This window comes from Brassica napus, chromosome C6, assembly GCF_020379485.1.
Source record: "Brassica napus cultivar Da-Ae chromosome C6, Da-Ae, whole genome shotgun sequence".
Lineage (NCBI taxonomy): Eukaryota > Viridiplantae > Streptophyta > Magnoliopsida > Brassicales > Brassicaceae > Brassica > Brassica napus.
In genome coordinates, this window is record NC_063449.1 from 4,937,581 (window position 1) to 4,964,740 (window position 27,160).

The window sequence follows — 27,160 nt, forward strand, 5'->3', positions numbered from 1 at the left end:
CTATCCAAATTGACCAAACAATCCAGGAAAACAGAGATCCCTCGATAACCCCTGTTGAAGGTAAATTCAGGGTCGACTTTGATGTTTGGAGTGCCACCACGAATTATGGTGCATTTGCAAAGGAGGCGCCGTTGCCTATAGGGGCTAGAGCCCATATCGTGCTTGCGAAACTGCATTTCAAAAACAGGTGGGTTGCAGTTTCCTTCATACCGCAAAAGGTGCAGTTCACAGTAGCCGATAGGCCTCGTTAGAGATGTCAAAATGAGTAAAAGTTAATGGATCAAACCAAACCAATCCAAACCATGGATCTCAATGGATAGAATAATTAGGTACAAATGGATTAATGGATTAAATGGGTTAATGGACTTAGTGGATTGGGTTAAAATGGTTTGGATTGTAATGGATAATGAGTTATCCATAACCAAACCAATAAAAATTTATAACAAACAAAAACTCAAATCAAATATATAAACAAAAAATAACCAAACTAAATTTCTAAACCAATTTTACTACACCAAATTTTATTTTTTTCATATATATAACTAAATTTTAATAAACTAAATCTATCCCAATTATTCACATAGACACACACATATATAAATATAAAATTGTTAACACCCAATTTTTCATATATATAAAACTATTATATGTTGACTTTTTAATAAGCCAAATTTAATCATAATTTTTGCCAAAATCATAAAATCAAAATTTCCACCAAAACTCTAAATTGAATTTTTTTCATCAAAACGCTAAATCTCAATACCAAAAAATCGTATTTTCTTGCAAAATTGCAAAGTCGTATTTTACCGCCAAAACTGTAAAATTGAGTTTTCCGCCAAAACCGCAAAGTCGTGTTTTCCCACAAAAACCGTAAAATCAAGTTTTACCACCAAACCACAAAGTCGTGTTTTTCCGCCAAAACCGCAAAGTCGTGTTTTCCCGCCAAAACCGTAAAATCAAGTTTTCCCGCCAAACCGCAAAGTTGTGTTTTCCTGCCAAAACCGTAAAATAAAAATTTCCCGCCAAAACGGCAAAGTCGTGTTTTCCCGCCAAAACCGTGAAATTGAGTTTCCCGCCAAAACCGTAAAATCGAGTTTTCCCACCAAAACCGCAAAATCGAGTTTTTCCGTCAAAACCGTAAAACAGTGTTTTCTCGACTAAACCGTAAATCGAGTTTTCCCGCCAAAATAAAGTTTTCCCGCCAAACCGCAAAGTTGTGTTTTTCTGCCAAAATCGCAAAGTCGTGTTTTTCCGCCAAATCGCAAAGTCGTGTTTTCCCGCCAAAACCGTAAAATCAAGTTTTCCCGCCAAATCGCAAAGTTGTGTTTTTCTGCCAAAATCGTAAAGTCGTGTTTTCCCGCCAAAACGGCAAAGTCGTGTTTCCCCCGCCAAAACCGTAAAACTGAGTTTCCCGCCAAAACCGTAAAATCGAGTTTTCCCACCAAAACCACAAAATCGAGTTTTTCCGCCAAAACCGTAAAACTATGTTTTCTCGCCTAAACCGTAAAAAACAAGTTTCCCGCCGGAACCGCAAAAATGAGTTTTCCTGCCAAAATCGTAAAATTGAAATTTTCCGCCAAAACTGCAAAATCGATTTTCCCGCCAAAACGACAAAATTGAGTTTTCCCACCAAAAACGTAAAATTGAGTTTTCCCACCAAAACTGCAAAATTAATTTTCCCGTTAAAACCGTAAAATTGAGTTTTCCTGCCAAAACCGTACAATCGTGTTTTTCAGTAAAAATTGTGTTTTCCGTCACAACCGCAAAAATTTGTTTTCCCGCCAAAACCACAAAATCGTGTTTTCCCGCCAAAACCGCAATATTGTATTTTCGGCCAAAACCGTAATACTGTGTTTTCTCGCCTAAACCGTAAAATTGTATTTCCTTTAAAACAGAAAATCTTGTTTTTCCGCCAAAATGTTAAATATAATTTTTTCACTAAAATCACAAAATTATATTTCCTGCTAAAATAATAAAATTGTTTCTAACACCAAAACCGTATAATTGTATTTATCAAAAGTCTAAGTATTCTTTTTTATTTCAGCCCCAAAATAATATTTTTACTTAGTAACCATTTAAGCTATAAAATTATTGTTCATGGATTAACCATTAAAACCATTAACTCATTAAATTAAATGAGTTATGGATTGACCCAACCCATTTGTCAAATGGATTGGTTAAAACCATAACCCATATAAGCTTAAAACCATTTGGATATGGTTTGGTTTGAGTTGGTTTACCCATTTTGACACCCCTAGGCCTCGTGATTCTATGGTATCTCCCAGGGAAAGGGCTCCACGCATGATCTTCCAAAAAAAAACTCGCCTTTTCGGTGGGACAGGAAGGAGCCAGGCATCTTTCATCCAGTTACATTCTCTTCCCGTTTTTTTGTAGCAGAGTAATATCATGTCTTGGTAGAGTACTCCCCATTCGTCGTAAGAAGCCAATTGTACGTGTCTACAGCTCCTGTTTTGCTAGGTTTGATACATAGGATGTCATTTTCTTCAGTTGGGAGTAAGTTCCTGATCAGATCCTTGTTCCATTCTCCTGTGTTGGCAATCAATAGGTCAGCGACTTTGAGTCCTTGAGAAACAGTTTATGGTGGGCCCATCGGTTGCAGTCTCTTCTCGGTTGAATACCAGGCATCGTACCACACACTAGTGTCCTGGCCATTCCCTATAGTCTTTATAGTGTTGTCGACCAGTAAGTCCCTACCACACAGGATGCTTCTCCAACCGTGGGAACATGAACTCGCTGCTTTAACCTGCATGAACGATTCATACTTGCAGTATTTTCCGAGTAAGACTTTTGAGAGGAGACAATCCGGTTTCTTCAGGATGCGCCACCCTTGTTTGGCGAGTAGTGCGTCATTGAACGTTTCGATATTGCGAAATCCTAGCCCGCCCTCGGTTTTTGGTTTTGCTAGCTTGTCCCAAGAGATCCAGCACATCTTTTTCTTTTCTGGGTTTGCATCCCACCAGAAGCGAGTCTGCGCTGATTGGATCCTCTTGGTTAAGCTCTTTGGCAGTTTGAAGCACATCATGGAGTGTGAGGGTGTCGCAGCTAGGGCTGATTTGAGGATCACCATTCCCCCCTCCCCCTGCGGATAGCTGTTGTGTGCTTCAGCTTGCTGCCTTTTGCCTGATACCGTCGACGATTGAGTTGAACATGTCTTTTTTCCGTCGCCCAAAGTGCTCAGGTAGGCCTAAATATTTCCTCGTCCCCCCTTCTCTTGTGATTCCGAGACTGGTCTTCACTCTTTTCCTAATCTCCGGGGGGGGGGGGGGGGGAGGGTTATTTGAGAAAGTGATAGCCGACTTGTTGGGGTTGATTACTTGTCCAGAAGCCGTTTCATATTTTTTGATCACTTCCTTCAGCGCCATAACACTTCTCTCGGTTGTCTTTGCAAAGAACATGGTATCATCTGCAAAGAGTAAGTGATTGATCTTTGGGCTGGCTCTGGCGACTTGAATCCCCGAGAGAGTTCTGCGACGCATAGCTGCTGCACATATCCCTTACAAGATCTCACTGCAGAGAATAAATAGATACGGGGAGAGTGGGTCGCCTTGCCGGATTCCCTGCGTCGGAGTGATCATCCCTTGTGCTTCTTCATGATCCAGCCACAGAAAATGTCATGAAACCCAAACTTCTTCAACACCGCTTCGACGAAGTTCCATTCAAGTCTGTCGTAAGCCTTTCTCATATCCGTTTTTACAGCCATGGAACAATGTTTAGTTGCTCCTGATGTTTTGAGGAAGTGGAGTGTTTCATGAGTTATCATAATGTTGTCCGTGATTGCTCTACCGGGGATGAATGCTGACTGGTTCTCGGAGATAATTGAGTCCAATATCGGTTGTAGGCATCCCGTTAGAATCTTGGAGATGATCTTGTAGTAGACGTTGCATATGGCGATAGGTCTGTAGTCCGCTACTACCTTGGGAGAGGTAATCTTTGGTATCAACCTGATATGGGTGAGGTTTATACTCTGCGGCCAAACTCCATCCCTGAAGAATTCGATTATCTCTTCTGTGATAGCAGGGCCTACGGTTGCCTAGTTTGTTCGGAAGAAACCCGAGGAAAAGCCATCGGGACCAGGAGCTTTGTCCGGGTGGATAGAGAAGAGTGCGTCGCGGACTTCTTTGGTAGTGGGAATAGCAATGAGGTCTGAGCTTACAGTCTCTGGTATACGACGGATAAGGGCTTCCTCAAGTACCATAGTAGGAGACGAGTCGCTTGCTGTGAAAAGGTTGGAGAAGTACTCCAATATCACCTCCAGGATCTCTGGTTCTTCATAAACCGCTTAACCCTCAGCATTTTCGATTACGGAGAACTTGTTGATCCCACGCCTTACTCTTGTTGTAGCGTGGAAAAATCCAGAGTTTTTATCTCCCAATGCTAGCCACAAAGTTCTACTTCGCTGTCTCCAATAATCTTTTTCTTCCTTGTAAGCCATCCGTAGTTCTTTGTCGATTTCTGCGATCAATGCTTCGTTTGTGTTACTGCTCGACATCGCTTGTTCCAGTCTGTTCTTTCCCTCTCTGATTTTTGCTTGACTGTTCTCATGGTGATCTTTGTTCCACTTCGAGATTGGTTGCCTACAAGCGGTGATTTTTCGTTCTATTGGTGATCTATGATGCTGGTTCCAGACTTCTCCAATAAGCTTTTTCACCTCCTCGTTCTTGCATAGTTTTGATCGTATCTGAAGAGGACTCTTCTCTTTTTTGTGTCTGTCTCAAAATAGGATATGAGCGGACGGTGGTCTGATCCTTCGAAAGCTAGGTACGAGCATCTTCCCGTAGGAAACTCCTCAGCCCATGTGCTATTTGAGATAGCTCTGTCAAGTCGACAGTGTACCGTATGAGTATATCGGGTGCCTCTCCATGATAAGAAATTACCCGAGTGTCTTAGGTCGAAGAGGTCACATTGTGACATGAAAGTTCTGAAATCCACAAAGGACCCTTCAGTTCGTATAGTGCCTCCTTCCTTTTCACTATTGTCGATGATCGCATTGAAGTCGCCAGTAAGGAACCACGGTTGTGTTCTAGCTATTCCCAAGTTCGTGAGGCTTTGGAGGACCTGTCGTTGCTGTTGTAGTTCCGGGGCGCCATAAGTAAACGTTGCGAAGAAATTTTTCTTTTTATAGGAAACTTCAACATCAATGTAATTATCACAAGTAGATAGTACGTTCAAGTTTACACATGAGTTCCAAAACAAAGAACCCCCCCCCCCCCCCTCCGGTCGTGGAGAGATGATGCGAAGTTTAGCGGATCCAGCTTTTCCGCAACAAACTCCGGGGGATTTTTTGTTTCCATAATAAAGATGATGTCCGGATCAAATTATTTCTTAAGATCCTTCAATCTCTGGACTGTTATGGGATTCCCCAACCCACAACAGTTCCAGCTCAGAATCTTTAAGGAAGAGAGTTGGACGGGTTGTGAAAATCCGCCAGTTTCGGTTTTGGCCTTGATCCATTTCTCTTCCTTGCCTTTCCTGGCGTAGACGGTTCCCATGTTTCCCATGATTCTGGGTTAGCTTGCCCTGCCGTAGCAGGTGGCTTCTGGATCAGCGGCTTCCTCTTCTGTCCAGGCTGCTTATTTCCCGCTTTACTTTCTTGTTGTTCAGCAATACTCTGGGTAGAGTATGATCTCCTGATGCCTGGGGAGTTCTGGATTGCTTGCACCTTATGTTTCTTTGACCCCGTTCCATTAAGCACTGGTTGTTTAGAGGTGGTGCCGGATTTTCCTGGTGGTTTACCCCTTTTCCTCGGTTGGATTGGTTGAGTTGGTTCTGGAGAAACTCTTTCCACCTCAGATACCAGATCTTCTCCTGCCAACTGCCCTCCGGGGTTCTCAGTTGCCTCCAGTGTCGCATAGAATGCATGGTTGCTTCCATTTTGGTTACCGTTGGTAAGTGCATGGGCTAGCATCGTAGCTGCAGTTTCCGCCATCAAGTTGTGTGTTTCGCCTTCAAGTACCCTTTGTCTTCTTGTTTCACTCTCCACTGGGTCTGAGACATTGACGTATTGGAGCGTTACATCCTGCAGTTCATTCATGATGTTCTCATGCAATTGCACTTCTGTGTTAGTTACTACATGGTTTTGTAGTGGAGTACTGAATGGAGTGTTGATGTGATCCTCGTCGCTTAGGATTATCTTTTCCTACCACATCAAGTTTTCGCCGTTTGTGCGAGTGCCAAAGGATAAGGACCGTCGACGTGAATCAACCCTGAGCTGGTTGACCAGAGAAGTGTTCCTAGTGGTGATGTCTTGTCGTGGAGCTGAAGGATTCCTCTGTCTTTGGTATGAGTGGGAGTCAGTGGGGGATCGACTCTTGTGAGTTCGGGGTGTCTCCTTAATTCTGTATCGCGGTGAGGCATTGAGAGGTTTACTCCCATATGCTGGTGTTGTAGTCTTCTCTGATGGCCTCGTCCCGAAAGGTCTTCCATGTCTGTCTAGTCGCTGACTGTAGTGTCGCTTTTCCGATATGTTGCTTTCCTGTTCCTTTGTCAGCGGGCATAGACTGGTTTTTTGTTGCCATGAGGTCCTTGGTGCAGTGGGGTGTAGCTTGATTTCGTCTTTCTGAAGCTTGTTTGAGCTCTCCGGTTTCTGGAGGTATGATTCTTGGTCACTCTGGATTTGACATTGGTGTTCGTCGTGCAGGAGGCTGTTACAGAGTTGACAGTGGTTTGCCAATTTCTCGCACTCCAGCGAGACAATAGTTTCTTCTCCAGAGTCAAACTCAACTATGGTTTCTTTTATTAATGGTTTCAGTCCATCAATAGTGACCCTGACTCGTGCTGCTACAGAAGTCAGTTCGAAGCCATCGAAGTGACCGAGTTCATTCCCGATTCTGTGGAGCATTGCTTTGTCCCAGTAATGAAGAGGCAAGCCTCTTAGCGATATCCAGAAAGGGATCTGAGAAGGGTAGTTTGGAGCAATGATTGGTTCCCTGTGTTGTATAATCACCATCCAGCGGGCGTAGTGGTATGGTCTGTGGTCCACGACGTAGTCGAGGTCTTCCTTGCATTCAAATCTTACTTGGAAGCAGCTCTGTCCCAGGTCAGAGCAGGTCACAGCTCCTTTGGCGCCCCACCTGCGAGTCAGGAACGGTATGAGCTTCCATATCTTTTGTTCCTTCGGGTTGGTGAGCCTGCCTATGAGTGTCAGTGCATTGTCTCGAATGGCTTGAGCTGTGTCGATCTCTGGGGCTCTGATACGAATGAGAGGAGCCTTTGAAGTCTGTGTGGAAATTCCTTTCCCTTTCTCTGCATAGGAGAAGCGTCGAGCGATTGTAGTTTGTCTGAAGTTTGTGCTTGAAGGAGGGTCGCTGGGGTGAATGACAAGGGTTTGAGCTTCCCGTGTGTTGCTGGTGAAATTGGTCGAAGCTAGTGCGTTTAAAAGGGTCCCCTAAGAAGCTGAAGCCGTTTTGGTGGTTAGAAGAAGCTGCTTGCAGAATTGTTGATGTTCCTGTGGCTAGATGAAGCGGAGTAGAGTAGTTCTGCCATGTCTCGCCGTTGAACGGGGGTGGTGCGCCGGTGGAAAAGCGGACCCTCCGACCAAAGTCAGGGGTTGAACCCGAGGAGTTTTTTCTCTAGTGGTTTCAGATTTGAAAAAAAAAACAAAGGAGAAATGGAACCGGGTTGGTGGAAAGTGTCAGGATTGGTCAGTGACAAGGGAGAAAGCTAAAACAGGTAATTTCGGTTAAAGAAAACCGTGGGAAGCTAAGCAGCTGGTTTAGCTTAACCTCCTAGAATTTCGTGCCTGAGAGAGAATTTCTTTTTCGAAGAGGAATTCTCCAACTTCCAACTTTAATTAATTTCTCTGTGAGATAAGTCTACAATTCAACTAATATATTAATCTATCACAAAACAATTCTATTACAGTTGACAAGTAAAATTTTCACTTCAAAACATCTCTACGAAAGAAGTATACATAATCAGTATTATCCTAATATTAAATTATCATAATTAGAAAGATAAAATATATACTAATCTATCTATATATATAAAGTAGACTTTTCTCTCTTCTTATGACATGTGAAGAGGGGTTTGTTGACATGTGTCCACTTTTTTATCTTTTTACATTTTAGATCCTTCTTCTTTTAGATTATTACAATTTGGTTCACTATTTTCTAATTATATACTATCTAATCCTTCTCACACTAACCATCATCATTTGAAGTTTGATAAGCTATTTTATTGTTCAAAAAATTGCAAAACGAATAAAGAAATAAGTAAAAAAATATAAATGTATTTTAAATATTTAATTTATTCACAGCTAAAAATAGCATAAATTTTTGCTAATTTATTATTTTTTTACTATTTTCTATTATTTCATTTACAACTATATATTTATCTTAATATTAACCAAACTAAAGCAGAACACATAATCTAAACATAAAACCTCCATAATCACAGAGAAAAAAATGTCAAAGTAACACTAACTCAATAAAGGTCGAGAACTCAAAGGCGATCAAGAACGAAAACTAACTTACCCCACTTTATCATAGAGTGTCTTGGCCAGAACAATCAAAAGTCAGTAAAATGTAGAAAGATAATCTTGAGATAAACCAATCCCTCAAACACAAATGAGCATGATCAAGGACCAATGCAAAGAATCAAGAAAGCGGGTTAGAGGAAGAATAATCAACAGAAGGCCAAAACCACCACGAAGCAGGAAGAGACATACATAACGAACGAGGAAAAGACAAACATAACGAACGATAAGCACAACCAGCAGCTAAGAGGTAAGAAGCACCTCACAAACTAAACAAGCACAAACAAAACGCCTATGCCGGTGAAGAACCACAAAGCTCGGGATAGAAGAGACCAAATCTCCAAGAGACTAATACCGCACACTTATACTAAGGGAAGCAAAGGAAGAAGAGAACAACATGAGTGTGGGAGAACGGAAGCCAAACCCCGAGAAACATGAGCCCAGACTTGAGACCAGAAACAATCTTCCAAATCTACAGAGCATACTCGGAGGAGAACATTATCCAAACCTGGAGTGGCAAACATGGCAAAAGAGAGAGTCACAGAGACGCAAGCAGCGATGAAAGCTGCAACGAGATAAGGGAACATAAATGGAAAGGTAGACAAAACGAAATCATCAAATCGTGGAGCCGTCCTCGAGCTATAGAAGTCAGATCACCAAAAACCATATCTTGAAAACCAAGACGAGAAGGGAGTATCAATGGTAAGCCAACGACGAAGAAAACAACTTTAAAGACGACTAAACTCTGACCCAACCCAAAGAGATGCAGTTCATAACATCAGCTAAAATCTAAGGAAGAAAAGGAGCATCCAATATTGAATGGAGCAGCCTAAAACGACGCTAGAAACAACCGCACAACTGGGAACTCCTAAACCCGATTTACAACAAATACCAGAAATCTCAAGGTGAAGAAGACGATAAAGAACTAGAGCATGAGGTGAGTCTTTTTCGGTGATGATGAGAAACACCGCATACCAGAAAGGTAAACAAAATACATAGATGTTGAAGGCTCAATTTCAAAATATGGGAAAAAGACATAAACATCTTGAAAGTTATAATGTTCAAAAATATGAAAAAAATAAAAGACAATTTTGATGATAAAACCGTTAATCTTAGAATCAACAAATGCATAAATGCAAAGTTATTGAAATTCAATATATTTTTACACTAGAGACTCACTTTACTACTATACAGAAAAAACACATTATTGAAAAAACAAAGACAAAATATATTAACATATCATTATTACTACTACATAACACAATAAAAACACTAAATAACGTTCTTAACAAATAAAAGTGATCACATAATTACATTATCCAAAAAATCATAGTTTTAAAAACAATAAAATAATATTCCGCGCTTCGTGTGTAAAATGCACATATTTTCCCAGTGTTTTGTGTGTAAAATGTACTGATGTTTTTGTCAACAAAGAAAAGAGATCGAAAACAAAATCTATTTTAATGATTTTGAAACATCTTTTTAACATTAAAAATACTTTCCAAAATTTAGCCAATCTCCCAATTATATATCCTATTGGCTATTGTGGGTTTTTGGAAGTCCTTTTAAAAATTAAGTCATAAGGTTTAAGCCTATGACTACTACTTGGATCAAAGATGTGGTTAGTAAAATTCATAATAAATTAAGTGCTTCCATTTGTTCCAAAAAAAAAGAAAGTAATTTTATAAAATTAAAGGAGTTTGGAATAGTTTGGCGTGGATACTTTGGTGCTAATAAAATAAAGAAGAATCCATGATGATACATTTTCATTTTATAAAAATAAATGTTGTTATTCTGATTAGGCATGCGAAAGGTGTGGAGAGAGGAAAAGGGATGCTGTTTTTCTTAACAGGGCACGATACGAAGACTCCAGGTGGCTTGCCCATTGAGGACGGAATAAGCTGGTACCTAAGGAGCGACTATTTCAAGAACTGGCCATCTACTTGGTTCTACTCTTATTCGAGTCCTGACGAAGTTATGTTAGGCAGTGACCTCAAGCAAAACCTTTACTGTCATTTGCTATGTGGTCTTGTCCAAAGAGATGAGGTCACGAGAATTGGTTCCACATTCGCTTCAGGTATGGTCAGAGTAATCATGGTTCTTGAAGATTCTTGGAAGGAGCTGTGCTCTAATATTCGATCAGGTCATCTCAGCGAGTGGATCACTGACTCTGGTTGTCGAAACGCTGTTTCTATGGTTCTTGGAGGTCAGCCCCGTCCCAAATTATCAGACGAGATTGAAAGTATATGCAGCCAAAAGTCTTGGAATGTGTGAATATTAGTAAACGTGTTGTTCTTATTCAAAGGTATTTATACAAACTGTCGATAGCTGATTTATCGGATGTCAAGCTTATCATATCTCAATACATATTTATCTCTTAAGGTCTAATGTATATCCTAGATAAATACTATCTTTATCTAATACTCCCCCTCAAGTTGGAAGTGTGAAGATTTCGAACACCCAACTTGAACAATAGATTCTCAAACTGAACTCTCCCAAGTGCTTTGGTCAATACATCTGCTAGCTGCTCATTAGTGCGAACATGGACTGTAGATATTAGACCAGCTTTTATCGCATTCCTTATGTTATGACAAGCAGATTCAAAATGTTTAGTTCGTTCATGGAACACCGGATTAGCTGCTACATATATGGCGGATTTGCTGTCACAATATAGTTTAACAGCTCCTTTAGGTTCGAAACCCAAGTCTTTTGCCAACCTTACGAGCCATTTGATCTCTCTCGTTGCCTCAGACATGGATCTATACTCGGATTCGGCTGAAGAATGCGACACCACATCTTGTTTTTCAGTCTTCCAAGAGATAGGGGACCCTCCAACAAGAGTAACAACGAACTTACTGATCTGCGGCTAGTAGGGCACGAGTTCCAGTCAGCATCGCAGTACACCGATATGCTGAAATCAGAACTAGAACTCAGCAGAATCCCTTGACCAACCGTCCCTTTCAAGTAACGAACCACACGCAGGGCAGCTTCCCACTGATTCTCTCTTGGTGTCTGCATGAACTGCGACAAGATATGGACAGCGTAGGTAAGGTCTGGCCTTGTCACCGACAAATATATCAAGCGTCCTACCAACAGTCTATACTTCCTTGCATCTTTTAGAAATGCACTTTTGTCAGTCCCCAACTGATGTCTTTGTTCCATTGGTGTCGCCACTGGTTTGGCACCAAGCAGACCCGTTTCCTCAATAATATCAAGTGCATATTTACGCTGGGTAAGCATAAAACCTTCCTCTCCTCTTCCAACTTCAATCCCTAGGAAATACTTGAGTTTCCCTAGATCCTTCATACGAAAGCAACGTCTAAGATACTCTTTAAATTTAGTAACCAACTCCATATCATTGCCACACACAATAAGATCATCGACATATATCAGAACCTTCAACTCCAAACCATTCTTCTCATACGTAAACAATGAATAGTCTGAATAGGAATGATGAAACCCATACTTTTTAAGTGCATTTGTCAACTTTGCAAACCAACATCTAGGCGCTTGTTTCAGGCCATAAACAGCCTTATGTAATCGACAAACCTTCCGTGGATCAGGATGATGAAAACCTTGCGGTAACTTCATATAAACTTCTTCATGCAGCTCTCCATGGAGGAAAGCGTTATGTACATCCATTTGATGCACTATCCAGCCTTTCCCCACAACAGCACGCAGCAATCCTCGTATTGTAGTCATCTTGGCTACTGGGGCAAAGGTTTCATCATAGTCCTCACCTTCAACATGTCGATTACCCAATGCTACCAACCGTGACTTAGGTCTCTCGACAGTTCCGTCTGCATTGTATTTATATTTAAAGATCCACATATTCCCAATGGCAGTCTTCCCAGGTGGCAGATCCACAATGCTGTAGGTCTTATTTATTTCAAACGCTTTGATCTCACTTTTCATTGAATTTCTCCAAATCTCATATTGAACTGCCTCCTTGAAGTTCCTTGGTTCAACTTCTTTTGTCACTGCTGCTAAGAAAGCTTGATGCGCAGGTGAGAAATTCAAGTCAGATACAAACTTATCAAGTGGATATGGTGTACCTTGGACCGTACTAGACTCGTTGGAAGCCACGATGAGAGTGTGATGGGGGTCTGGATTCTGCAACATTCTTGCATTGTAAAGAATGTAATCATTAAACTTTGCAGGTCTCTGTTTATCTCTCTGTCCTCTGCCTAGTTCTGGCGTTGTTGGCCTATTCTCCATTGCCTCAGTAGCTGGTGTTGTATCCCCAACAACTGCTTCATGTGTATTTTCAACATCTACATGATCGTGGTCACTATTTTCTTTCTCTTCGGTGACAATATCTATTCCGCTATTTCCATAGAGAGGAACTTCACATGTACTCCCCCTGTCCTCTGCAACTTCGACAATATGCCAGTCATCATCAGACGACATCAGTCCTTCATGTTCAATCGTACGAACTACACCCTCTTTAGCCATTGGAAACACATCCTCCTCGAAAACTACATCTCTTGAGACAAAAAACTCATTCTTATCTATGTCATACACTCTCCATCTTTTCTTTGCAAAAGGATAACCAACAAATATGCAATGTCTACTTCTAGTCCCGAACTTTTCTTTGTCTCTCGCGTTGCGATGGACATAACAAGAAACACCAAAGACTCGGAGATGCTCATATGATGGCTTGTGTCCAAACATCACTTCATGTGGAGTAAGCCCTTGAAGAATCTTTGTCGGGGTCAGGTTAATCAAGTGAGTTGCTGTTGAGATCGCCTCACCCCAGAACCGAACTGGCATTCCTGCTTGGAACAATAAAGCCCGAGCCACGTTCAAAATATGTCTGTGTTTCCTCTCCACTCGTCCATTTTGTTGTGGAGTTGCAACACACGATGTCTGATGTATAATTTCTTTCTCGTTAAAGAACGAGCCCAAACATGTAAACTCACTACCATTATCACTTCTCACCATCTTTACAGGTTTGTTAAACTGTCTCTCAGAGTACGCACAAAAATTTTGCAGTACTGTTTGAACCTCCGACTCCGCAAGTAAGAGGTACGTCCAAGTTGCTCGAGAGAAGTCATCCAGTATAGTAAGAAAATATACTGCCCCATTAGAAGAAGGCACTCTGTATGGCCCCCAAACATCAACATGGATTAAACCGAAACAAACTTCTGCTTTATTCAAACTATCAGGAAAAGAATCTCTTGTTTGCTTAGCCCTATAACACACATCACAAATACTAGAGCTAGCATTATTACCAACACCAGAAAACATAGGTAAATCACAAAGCACAGAAAACGCAGGATGTCCTAGTCTTCGATGCCACAGCAGATGATTGACATTCTTAGTAGTCTTGTTGACCCGATCTGACTTGACATCTCTGAAATAGTACACCCCATCACGTTCCTCACCAGCTCCAATCATAGTCTTCGTAGAACGGTCCTGTAGAAGACAAATCGCATCAGTAAACAACGCAAAACAGTTCATGTGCTTAAGTAATTTCGAGACTGAAATCAATGAACAATTTAAGTCTGGAACATGAAGAACGTCTTGTAGCAACAGTCGATCAGACAAAACCATTGTTCCCATACTCGACGACTTTGTGACACTGCCATCAGCAAAGCCAACATTACACGGAGTCGTCTCCTTCACGTTTACCAGCAATGAGACATCACCAGTCATATGATGCGAAGCACCTGTATCAATTATTACTTCTCCAAGGTTCTTACCAGACAACTTATCTGTAGAACCACTCGGTCTGTTTTGAATGATCTGAGTAATAGCCTTTAGTTGTTCTTGAGTGAGATCAGAGATGGTTGAAACATGAGGCGATGTTGCGTGAGCTGTGTTAGCTGTTGCGCCTCTCCCACATCCTGCGCCTGAGCCGCGACCACTCCCTCTGCTGAAGCTGCGACCACTCCCTCTGCTGAAGCCGCGACCATGTGAAGCCGCGACCATGTGAATATTAGTAAACTCATTGTTTGATAGATCTTAGCTCTGATAACATGTGAATATTAGTAAACGTGTTGTTCTTATTCATGACTTTACAAAGGTATTTATACAAACTGTCGATAGCTGACTTATCGGATGTCAAGCTTATCATATCTCAATACATATTTATCTCTTAAGGTCTAATGTATATGTATAATGAAGAAACAATGGCCACAAACCTTATATGTTGAAGCTATTGCTACAGGTTCAATGGCACAATATGTCCCTACACTGAAACATTACTGCGGTGACTTGCCTCTTGTTTCAACATTTTATGCTTCTTCCGAGTCAATGTTCGGTATTAATACTGATGATCCTTTGTGTAAACCTGAAGACACCTCTTACACGCTCATTCCCAACTTATCTTACTTCGAGTTTATACCAACGGAGGGAGGCAATGGTGATGTTGTGGACCTAGCAGACGTCAAACTCGGCTGTTCTTACCAGTTATTGGTCACAAACTTATGGGGTTTGTATAGAATGGGATCGGAGATATTGTTAAGGTGACTGGATTCCACAACAAGGCACCTACGTTTAGGGTTATAGGACGAGAGACCACGTTGTTAAGCATTGATACGGACCGGACAAATGAAGAATACTTGTTCAAGGCAATAAATCGAGCAAAGCTGGTTCTTGAGTCATCAGATCTAAGGCTTGTAGCTTTCACTAGCTATGCTGATATCTCCAGTAGTCCGGGTCACTATGTGATATATTGGGAAGTAAAGGCTGAAGAGGAAGACGTAAAGGACCTTTATGAAAAGACATTCTTGGAGTGTTGTTTAGTAATGGAGGATACCTTTGATGAGGAATACATGTACTGTCGGTCTAACGAATTTATAGGGCCTCTCGAGATGAGAGTAGTGGATGATGGAACGTTCGATTCTCTTATGAACTTGTCCATCTCAAAAGGTGCTTCGATTACTCATTACAAGACTCCACCATGCATCACATCTGAGGAGGGCTTACAAGTATTGGAGACAAATGTGGTTGCTAGATTCTTCAGCACTCTTAGAGCATCTCATGTGCTTAAGCCATGACATATATGGTCCAAGAAACTAGGGAGAAATGTGTGTGTTTTATCTGTATTATCTTGTTTTCTTCTTACTATCTTTTGACTATTTACTTCTTGCTTCATTAATAACAAACTTGATTTGGTATGCAATTATATGCTTTAAGAATTCTTGAATTATTATTTTTAGTTCTTGCTCTTTATCTTTGTTTTACTTACTTTTTATTTGAAATTCATTTTCTAATAACACAGTAATCTATAGCTTGATTAGATCCTCGAAGCTTCGCATGAACATATTTATGGGTTTTTTTTTTGTTGAACAGCAGATAACGGATTTTGATAATAGGCCTTAATGATTTCACTAGATCTCGATCCGCGCAACCGCGCGGATGTTTGTTTTCATTTATTTTTTTTGTTTTCATTTATTTTTATATAAATATTTTGTTTTCAATTCTAAATTGATATATATTATAATGTATATGAGGTGTTTCTATCACTTTTTAAAACATAATAATTTTAACGTATATTTTTTTTATTGAATTGGTTGTTTCAAACTTTCACAAGTTATTAAAAAATTAAACTTTTAGCTTCATAAATTTATATTATCGAGTATATTAAGGTTGTTCAAACATAATAATATTAGAGTATACTTGTTCTCCATCAAATAGATTGTATCAAACTTTCACATGTGTTTATTTCTTCTTATAGATTTTTTTGTTTGTTGAATTAGTATTTCATTATTGAATAAATAAATAGAAATAGAATTTGGAAAATATTAAAATATTATCATCTCCAAAGATAATCAAACATTTCACAAAATAAGAAAGTTAACAAAAACTAAACTTAAAGCTTCGTGTATAAATTTTATAAAGAATTTAATCAAACAATTAATTATATTTTGTAAATGAACTATATACAAAAGACAAATCAATGTGAAATCAGTTTAGTTTTAAAAATGTACATGATTAGGTGTAGAAGTCTCGAGAAATATTTTTGCTCCTTGCAGTCTCTTTCAAATACGATGGTACATGATATGGAAGTAGAAATTGAGTAAGAGAGTTTTCAGATCACTTTTTTTTTGTTTGGAAATGATTGATAATTATTTAATTCCTATAATGTAGCAATATTGTGTTATAGACATATTATTTAGTTTCTATAATCTAGAAAGTGAGTTAGTTAGACGTAAAATAATGATTAGATTAGAGATTAAATGTAACATGACTTTCTAGTAATATGTCCATTAGATCTATTTTTTAAAAAAATCACACAAGAATCAAAGTTGTGACTTTTGTTTTAATATATAAGATGTTGAACATTTTGAGAAAAATATGTATACTAATTTGAAACCCAAACTTAAAATTTGTGCTGAAGAGCCAATCAAATGGCAAAAGGAAAAATAAAATATTTTTTTAAAAATGAATTACTATTGGAGACAAATGTGGTTGCTAGATTACACAAACAAACAAAGTTTCAGTTGAGAATATTTAAGAAAATAGCAAATAAGAGTGTCAAAGCATATTTTTATATTTTCTAATAATAGCAAATAACATAATGATACAATTATACATCAACTATATTTTTCTAAGCATCTGTCAAAAATTAGTGAAATAAGCTTGAAGGATGCATAGATATATGTTTATAATTAGATCGTCATTTTGTTAAAAAAAAATTATATATTTCTTTTATCGGGAATTGCACCCTTTAACCAGAAAAAGCATTAATTCATCGGATAACCATATTGAAACCATGGTTCAGAAATATTATATGCTCATTCCGTTTCTAAAAGATCTATGCTCATTCCGTTTCTAAAAGATCTATGTTTTAGAATTTTTACACTTTTTAATAAAGCATATTAAAACTTAATTATAAATGCATAGTTTTTTGTAATTTTATATTTTCTATATTTTTAAACCAATAAGATTTTAATAAATGCAATTAATGTCACAATTTTTTATTATTAGTTGACAAAAATTACGTTGGAAATATAAAATATGTATCTTTTTGAAACAAAAGTTTTCTCTAGAATATAGATATTTTAGGAACGGATGGAGTATTATACTATATTCTGACAAAATGCCGTTTGGCAGACGCATTTTATTAGATCTATTCTATTAAAAAAAAAGAACATGACCTATTGATATAGATGTGGTCCAACTATTTTAATACAATTATTGAAACTTCTTATTAATAATTTAAGAAAAATATTATACAAAAAAACAACAAATTGATAAAAAACACAAATCTAAAAATTAAATGTTTAAAAAAATATAAAAACAAAAATTATACCCACCTTTAAAAGGGCGGGTCAGAATCTACAAATCTCCTGAGAAAAAGATAGAACCCTTAGCTTATTTGGATGACGAACTCGAATGTCGGTGGGGTCTTCTGTGTTACGGATAGGAGTCACTCAATCTTGGGAGCCGAACTCATTACTGTATGGATTTGAAGAGATATAATGCATACTGCTCTTGAGAACGACGATTTGTTGATTTGTTGTTTGATCTCCTTCCTGGCCTGCCGGAATGTTTGTTTAGAAGAGTCGATGCCCTGCTGTCTCATGCTTGTTGTTGTCGGCAGCAGGCAGCATGACGCCGGCGGCTATGACATCAAGGCGATCGTTGGTTACTTTGTTTGCAGCATCTTGTTGATTAAGACGATCCATCAAGTCCTTTATCAATTTCACCATGGTGGTGAGATCTTTTGTCGGCAGGGTAACCCCCTCCCTAGTAAACTCGTCTCCAGCCATCGTTGATCTTTATTGGTGTTGTTTTTTTATTTTTCTAGAGACGGTGCCAATTTTTTAATTTGAATTTGGAATATACGAGTTGAAAATACGAATTCATGGCGTGTTATTTGAAAGACATTTATTAAATGATCAAAAGGCGATTACAACTAAAAAGGATTAGATATCGGAAAATATTATCACTCGGTAAAAACAAGGTTAATTGTGAAAACTTAATCTTGTGCCGATTTACGTGTACTGTTTGTGAATATCCTTCTTCTTGTATAGATCTTTTCCTTTTATATATAGCCGAATTCTTTCTTTCTTTTTCTCCAAATTGGTGTATATCTTTAAATGCCTTGCCTTCCAGTCAAGTGGGGAAAATTAGTTTAATTGATGTGTTTTATCCGAATCCTAGAGATATAATTCATCTCTACCACTTTTGTAGTAAGAAGTTTCAGTGTCATGAAAATGTTCTTGCAAATTTTTCTAAGTAGAAAAAATTAGAATTATCATGTAACAGATTGTGTTTTTAAATTGAATACCTTTTGCAAAAACAAAATCGATGATAACATACAAACCAATACTCGATATAGAGGAATATGCAATGGTTGATTGCTTTGGTGTTGGGGAAAAAAAGCCAAGCTCGAGGCCATTTTCGCACTGTCCAAGCTTCAAACAATTGATGACGCCTTGCTTATTTTTTTTTATAAAACTTTTATTACTTGATTAATGAACAAAAACAAATATTGGAACAATGCTCCAACACGAGTTCAATTTTATATCTTCAATTGTCTATTATTTACTCGTTTTTGTCTATATTTACCTAATCAACCAGCTTTTGGTTGACTAATTAATCAATCATTACATTTAAAAGTTTTAAATATTCCTATTAGGTCATTTATAATGGGAGTGCTCAATAAAAAATTCAACAATTGAATCAATACAATGTGTTTTTTTTTGTAAAATAAAATTTGATAACGTGGAATATTTGGTATAAAGATAACCAACATATTTAATAAGAAAAGAATTGGAAACCACCGATACCACATGTCAAATGTTAGAGATTTTTGATATTTCCACAATCTCTTAATTATTTAAAAATTAAAAATTAAATAATTTATTTCTGTTTTTATAAGAAGAATATTATTTTAAATTCTTCATAAATAGTTACTAAGTTTATTTAACTAAAAAGGAAAATAATATAATTAACAATATAGAGTATTAGATTTTAATAAACAAAAAAATTGTATTGTGAAAAAATTGAATGTTAGTTGAATCATGAGATGAAATTAAAAAAGATGACGTGAAGTGTTAAAATATGAAAAGTATGACATTGAATCTTGAAACAATTATAGATAATCTTAGTCATTGTTTACTATTTTTCGTTTTCTTCGTCAAATCTGTCCATAATTTATTTATCTCAATAATATTTGCTGCCTAGCTAACTGGTCAATCATTATATCCAAATTTACTAGTTTTTAAAAGTAAGCATAAATTATATAGTTGAATTTTTTTTTGTCATAAGCATGAACAGATTCGGTTAAGACTGCTAATCAACTAGAGAACTCTATGTCCATAAAGATAAAATAGGACTGTTGACATCGTCACCTCGTGCAAGCTTGTCAACCCTTGTATTTTGAGTCCGGAGCACGTACTTGATCCTAAAAATGTAAAACCTTCTTTGATCCGATGTATTTTTTTCAAGATATGATGTAAACACCGACCATTCTTCTGGTTCTAAAATCATTTTCATCAATTGAAAATAATCTGTTTTAAACGTCACATAAAATTATCGTATATTTCTCATGCTTTCTATCGTCGTTTCACATGATTCCACATGTAGTGGGGATAGATTGAAAAAATAATAATATAGAGTATATATGTGTATATATATATATCGCTTTCTTATGTATCGACACCCTATTTCATATGTGGAACATGTGTCAGTTCTAGTTTAAAAAAAAACACATGTCTCCATTTTTTTTTTGCAAATCGTATCATTTTTGGATACATTTGGATTTAGTGTTTTCCAAAACCGTTTGTAGTTGTCCAAGTTTGGGCTTTAAAGAAAAGCTAGATTTTGATCTGCGCTTTCAAAAGCTCGAGATTATTTCATATTGAAAAACTTATTAATTTGTATGCTTATTCACTAATATGTTAGGCATGATTGTTCATTTTTCCGATTCCAGGTTCTTTTTTTTCTGGTTTTCAATTTCGGTTCAGTTGTGATAATTGTTTTTTTATTCAAGAGATATAGGAACGCTGGGTTATTTATAAATTTTGGTCTAGCTTTTTTATTATTATTTTAGTTTTCAGTTTGTTCTCGATAACAATGTTATGAACCCGAGATTTTTTTTGAGTTCAATTCAGTTCTGATTTGGCTCCTGTTTTCTGATAATTTTAAATACATGGTGATTCAGTTCTATGAGAAAATTTAAATAAAATAAATAAAATATTTTGATTAAAAATATCATGGTGATTCAGTTCTATGGGAAAACTAAGATAATTTTAAATATTTCAGATGAAAAGTAACAGTGTAATCACGATTTAGGGTTGTTTGGTTTATAAGTAATATTTTTAGAATATTTGATAATTTTAAAGCTAAATCTATTTCTTATTTGAAGGTATATAAACAATATTTTAAATAATTTGGTATCTATGGATAAAAAATAATTTAATTAAAATAAAATAAATTATGTTATTTTTATTTCATTATAAGCTCATGTATCGGTCCATTCTTATTTACTTGTTCAAAGAAAATAAAGTACCAAAACTTTATTAAATGTAACCGTTCATTTATGTAACTCCTTAGATTTTAATATACTTCGTCTAACCATTTTACCGAAATTTGATTACACATTTTATATAATCTATTTTAACTGAAGTAATTGCAAATACAAAACGTACATGTTTATTATGAATATTTTTGACCTGTTTGTTTTTTGTCAAAACAAAATTCACAGTTGAATAACATCTTCAGTTTTCAAGTATCCACAACCAGAATCTAATAGATTTATATCAACATTGGATGGCTAAATGAAACACAAATTGTAACCTTTCTCTGGTTCAATCACACTAATTAGCAAATCTTTCTCCTTGGTGTATATAATATCAATGCATTAATGGCTGAAGTTTCCCAGCAGAAGATATCACCAAACCTCTCACTTTTGCAGCTTACTGTTTGCATCTTTTTGGCAAAGTCTTACAGTTATGATCTTCCAGGAACTCATCTGCAACATCTCCGTCTTCATCAATCCTTACCATCGTAGTCCCTCGAAGTTGGGGATTCAATTGGAATTAGGGGTTTGAATACCCCTTTCCTTCTTCCACGATTTTTTCTAGTTTCTGCGATGGAATCTTAATGCAATCAAAACCACTAACTTGGCTTGGATCTTTGAAATGCCGTAATCAAGTAGGCTTGCAGTTTTAGGAACTTTTATTTTATTTTGTTGAGGTAGAGGTTGTTTTTCACAAACTGAGTTTCTATTCTGTTACTCAGGAAGATCGAGGTTGTTGAACTCGAAATTCACGAATAGTTTGAAGAGTATTCCTGATGATTTCCTGATTCTTCATTAACCAATCGTCATAAATGATACTCTCTCTTTCTGTTCTCTAAATGTTTCGTAAATTATGTTAAAGATAAATCAAAGGAAAAACGTAACTACTTTTGTTTATAGACAAAGAATACTCTAAAATTTCTCAAAAAAAAAAAAAAAAGAATACTCTAATCAGTGACAAAAAAAAAAGACATAGAGAATGTAGTTAGTCATTTAATTAAATCAGATACAGGTATACAATAATCAGCTTTTTTCTAAAGTAGATTCAATGGCAAAAAAATAATAATATGTCAAATAGTAGGTGAGGCAAATATTAGCAATAATCATGCATGTTTTAGTAATGTTGATAGTTGATGAAGAAATAGTATATTTATCATATGATGTAGCAGACAAACGAATCCTTATCTGATAGACGTAGATGCCTTAAGCCAGCCTGGCTACCCTCCTCTGGGTCGTAATTTATCAATATAATAAATGACAGGAGCCCCAATTTTTTAATGCAAAAGAAACACTACAATAGTACTGCAGAAAATAAAACAAAACACTACGAGCAAATACTTATGCTTTATTAGAATCTCTTTTAAACAATATATTACAAGATCTGCTTAATTCAGCTTTTACACGTCTAGTGTTAACATCCTAACACACGCTACTGAACGATTCCTAAGCTACAAAGCTTATGTCTTTCTTCTGTCATTACTTCAGCAACTGCTTCAGTACGACCAAGACCACACTCAAGAGCTTTTCTCTCTCTATAAAATCAGCCTCTGTGTCTCTGTCTTTCCCGACGATCCTCAGAGCTATTTTATCATTAACTCCACATTCTACAGGGCCTTTTCTCCGAGGCATCAAGAATATGGACATCTTCCAAAATAATAAGTGCAACTTTTCTTTTCTTGGAATTGCACTATTCCACTTTCTTTAGGTCATAAACTTGTGATCCAAGTTTATTCCTCTTGTCTTTTCTCCAAGATACTCTCTTGCTCTCCAAGTCTACACGACTCCAGCTCAACACCTTGACTCCACATGGTCTTCACCACTCAACATGATGTCTGCTTCAGCAACTACGTCAGCAACTACTTCAGGGCAGACATCTTACATCTTCAACCTCCCCCTTTTAGCTTTGTGTGCCGATCCAGCACAACAATCTTCTTGTTCAGCAACCACGTTGCAATCACGTTCCTCTCCTGGAAACTTCCACACCAAATGTGCTTTTCTCGCCCAATTCCACACCAAATGTGCTTTTCTCCCCCCACGAGATGTGCACCACACCATTGTAAGACCCGATCCTGGATTCCTCAATCCAACCAGACCGCAGCCTCACTAAACAATGCAACCAGTTTCATTTACATATTCAAGTTCCAGTGTTAAATAATTCTAAGTCTTTTTCAGAGTTTTGAGGTTCAAACATTCTACTAAGGCAAATAGATATTTCATAGATAATAACCAAGGTTCATACATCATTCATCATCCTAATAAATAGATCACACACTAGAATCGCATAAGTTCACAAGTTGCACAATAGGCTACAATAATTATACAATTTTCCGAATCAACCCACTCACCACACATCTTCCCATGGCCGCGGTCCTCATGGTGCTTTTTCCTTACCATGGTCCATTTCTGGTCCTGGATCCAACACAGACAAACACACAATCACAAGGTTAGATTACAAAACAAGAATCAGTTCACATTGCATGGTCGGATCCAATCTAGACAAGAACAATCTTCAAAAATGTCAAATCTGACCCCTTTAAAAAGAGATCCAAATACCAAATAAAATTCACAATAATTCATGACAATTCATAAGAAAAATATTCCCATAATCAGATTCAAAAGAACCGGCTCAGATCATAGAGATCTCGACCATGATCAGCCCACACAAGGACAAGGGACTTTCATGGGAATTTGATCAGGCCAAGGCCTTAAGATTAATAGATCCTTCCCTGTAACATCATAAAACAATCCCTATACAATATACATGAAGAAAACAGAGTAGAAGAAGTCAGAGTAAGGAGTGACCAATCGATCCAAACCGGCCAGACTCACACGGTTATCACCCGCGGCCTTGTCCGGTTACTCTTGGCCACACCTCTCACCTTAGGAGTTCGGTCTCCAGGGGCAACTTCCTTCTCTTTCTCCTTTGCCTTCTCCTTGTCTTTCTGTCTCAAATCCATCCTCTTGATCACACGCCAAACACACCAGGAACACTCAAGAACAATCTCTTGGATCAAATCGGCCAATCCAAGGTTTGTGTCTCTCTTTCTCTCCTGAGTTTTCTCTGTGTTTCTCTCTGTGTTCAGATGAATAAAATCGACCAGAATGGCAGAAAAGAGAGAGAGAGACCGAGTTAAACTGTCCCCAACCGCCTGGGGTGGCAGTTACCAAGAATCAGATTCCCTTCTTCCCAAAACCGCCCCATAACCGTCCCATAACCGCCCCTTGGCGGTTTCTCCCCTTTTCTTCCTTTGAAAAATCGATCCCTGAGCCTCAGCTCACACTCTGGGAACTTGTCCACTCCCTGTCCCAAGTCTAAGACCAATTTGGTTGAACCGTCCCGTACCCGGACCATCGGTTCGCCCAGTAACCGTCCCAGACTCGTCCACACTGATCCGAACCAAAATGCACCGTTCACTTGATTGAGCTGGTCTCTAGCTGTTCCCAGCTGAGTGAGCTAGTCTACCAGCTCCCGTGAGCTGAATAGATCTTAGTGAACTGAATACCAGCTGAACCGAGCTGATTGAACTCAAACCAACACTCGTCCAGCTGCCTAAACACTCACTCAACTCCTTTAACCTTGTTTCCATCCTATCCTGGTTAAGTCTCAGCTGACTGATGCCCTTAACCTTCATTTAGGGCCATGATACGCTTGTCTCAAGGTCCAATGACCTGACTGGTGCGTCTCCCCGCACCATGGCCCGTCCAGCCGATCCTATCTAGGATCGGGGACATGACAAGTCTCCCCCACTAACTTGGGATTCGTCCTCGAATCCAAGTTAAGTGTTCCCTCAGGAAGAAATTGTCTGTACCAGTCCGGATACATAGCTTTCATTTTTGCTTCTGTTTCCCAAGTGATGAGGTCTTTACCATTGTAATCCCACACCACTTTGATCATGGGAACTGTCTTCTTCCTCATAGCTTTCTCTGACCGATCCACAATCCGAACCGGCAAGGTTTCCAAAGCCAGGTCCTTACCAAGGTCAGCAGGAATCTCGGGCAAGACAATGTCTTGTTCAGACAAACATTTCCGGAGTTGGGATACATGGAACACATTGTGGTATGCATCCATTGCTGATGGCAAGTCCAACTTGTATGCCACTGCACCCACTCTTTCTATGATTCTGAATGGACCCAAGTACCTAGGATCCAGTTTCTTTCGTCCAGAAACCCTGGTCCTACCCTTAAAGGTAATCATCTTGAGATACACCAGGTCATTGACCTCAAACTCAAGATGTTTCCTGCGCTTATCTGCATAGCTCTTTTGGCGGTCCTGCGCCTCTTTCATCTTCTCTTTGACCATCCTGATCTTTTCAGTGGTCTGTTCTACCATTTCAGGACCCAACATGCTACGCTCCCCCACTTGGGTCCAGCATAGGGGTGTTCTGCACGGCCTACCATACAAAGCCTCATACGGCGACATGCCAATGCTTGTATGGAAGCTGTTGTTGTAAGCAAACTCCACTAAGGGTAAGTGTTTTTCCCAAGACTCTCCCCAGTCTAACACACATGCCCTTAGCATATCCTCCAAGGTTTGGATTGTCCTTTCAGACTGCCCATCTGTTTGAGGATGATAAGATGTGCTCATATTCACTCTGGTTCCCAAGGCCTTTTGGAAAGACTGCCAGAAATAAGATGTAAATCTTGGATCTCTGTCCGAGACAATGCTTGCTGGTACACCATGCAACTTCACTATCTCGTCTAGGTACACTTGCACAATCCTAGCGACCCCATCCCCTTTCTTGATCGGCAGGAAATGAGCCGACTTGGTTAGACGATCAACCACAACCCATACTGCATCTATCTTATTCCTGGTCGTGGGAAACCCTGTCACAAAATCCATTGTGATGTGATCCTAGGTTCTGAAGTAGACCACTGGGAACCTGATGTTCTGCCTTCACCAGTTGACAAGTGGGACACTTAGCCACCCACTCTGCAACATCAGATTTCATCCTCACCCAATGGTAGTACCTTTTCAGATCCTTATACATCTTGTTCAGTCCAGGATGAACTGAAAACTTAGACTTATGAGCCTGTCTCATAATCTCTTCCTTGAGTTCCTTATCATTAGGAACACTGACCCTCCCATTGACCAAGATGGTACCATTGTCAGCTGTCTGGTACTCGGTCTTGTCATTAGCGGCTACCTTCTTTAGATTTTTATCCAGGCCCTGTGCTTGCCTGATCCTGGTCAGGAGATCGGCCTGGTTCACTGCCTCCAACCCCAATGGCTCATCTGAACCAACCAAGGTGTTGAGGTTCAAGGACCTGATCATCCCTTCCAGTTCATCCGCCTCCCTCTCCGATGACACTTCAGCCCTTCTGCGGCTCAAAGCATCAGCCACTAGGTTAGCTTTCCCAGGATGATAAGCTATGTCCAGATCATAATCTGCAACAAACTCCATCCATCTCCTCTGCCTTAAGTTTAACTCAGGCTGGGTGAATATATACTTCAAGCTCTTATGGTCTGTGAGTATTTGCACCTTGGCACCATAAAGATATGATCTCCATATCTTTAGTGCAAATACTACTGCAGCCATCTCCAAATCATGGGTAGGATAGTTACCCTCATGCTTCCTTAGCTGTCTGGAAGCATAGGCTATCACCTTCCCATGTTGTGTCAAAACACAACCAAGACCAGTTATGGATGCATCCGTGTACACCACATAAGGCTGATCAGTCTCAGGCAACACCAGGACAGGTGCATTAGTCAACATGTTCTTGAGTGCTGCAAAACTTTTCTCGCACTCCTCAGACCATGTGAACCTCACGTCCTTGCCTGTCAGCTTAGTCATAGGTTGAGCTATGCTCGAGAACCCCTTGACATATTTCCTGTAATAACCAGCCAACCCCAAGAAGCTTCTAACTTCCGTAGCATTCTTTGGCTGTGGCCATTCCTGAATACATTTGATCTTATCTTGATCCACTGAGACTCCTTTATCAGACACCACATGTCCAAGGAACCCAATGCTCTTCTGCCAGAAACTACACTTGCTTAGCTTAGCAAAGAGCTTCTGTTCCCTCAGACGGCCCAACACCGCCCTAAGGTGTCTTTCATGGTCCTCTTTTGTCTTGGAATACACGAGTATATCATCAATGAAAATGATCACAAACTCGTCCAAGTATTCCCTGAAGATGCTGTTCATCATCTTCATGAATGCAGTAGGTGCATTGGTCAGTCCGAACGGCAT

The 27,160-nt window shown here is 38.7% G+C and overlaps 1 protein-coding gene and 1 pseudogene across 1 annotated transcript; one reads left to right on the forward strand and one right to left on the reverse strand.

Annotated features, from left to right (window-relative positions):
• Positions 1–2,596: 2,596 nt before the first annotated feature.
• Positions 2,597–3,088, reverse strand: LOC125588289 (uncharacterized mitochondrial protein AtMg00310-like). Its single transcript, XM_048759568.1, has one exon. The coding sequence runs from the start codon at positions 3,086–3,088 to the stop codon at positions 2,597–2,599; it is 492 nt and encodes a 163-aa protein (XP_048615525.1).
• An 11,359-nt stretch (positions 3,089–14,447) lies between these two features.
• LOC111207326 lies at positions 14,448–15,639 on the forward strand (annotated as a pseudogene).
• Positions 15,640–27,160: the final 11,521 nt, after the last annotated feature.

Coding starts and splice junctions, on each gene's coding strand:
- LOC125588289 (XM_048759568.1), bottom strand. CDS start 3,088: ATGGTGATCCTCAAATCAGCCCTAGCTGCGACACCCTCACACTCCATG.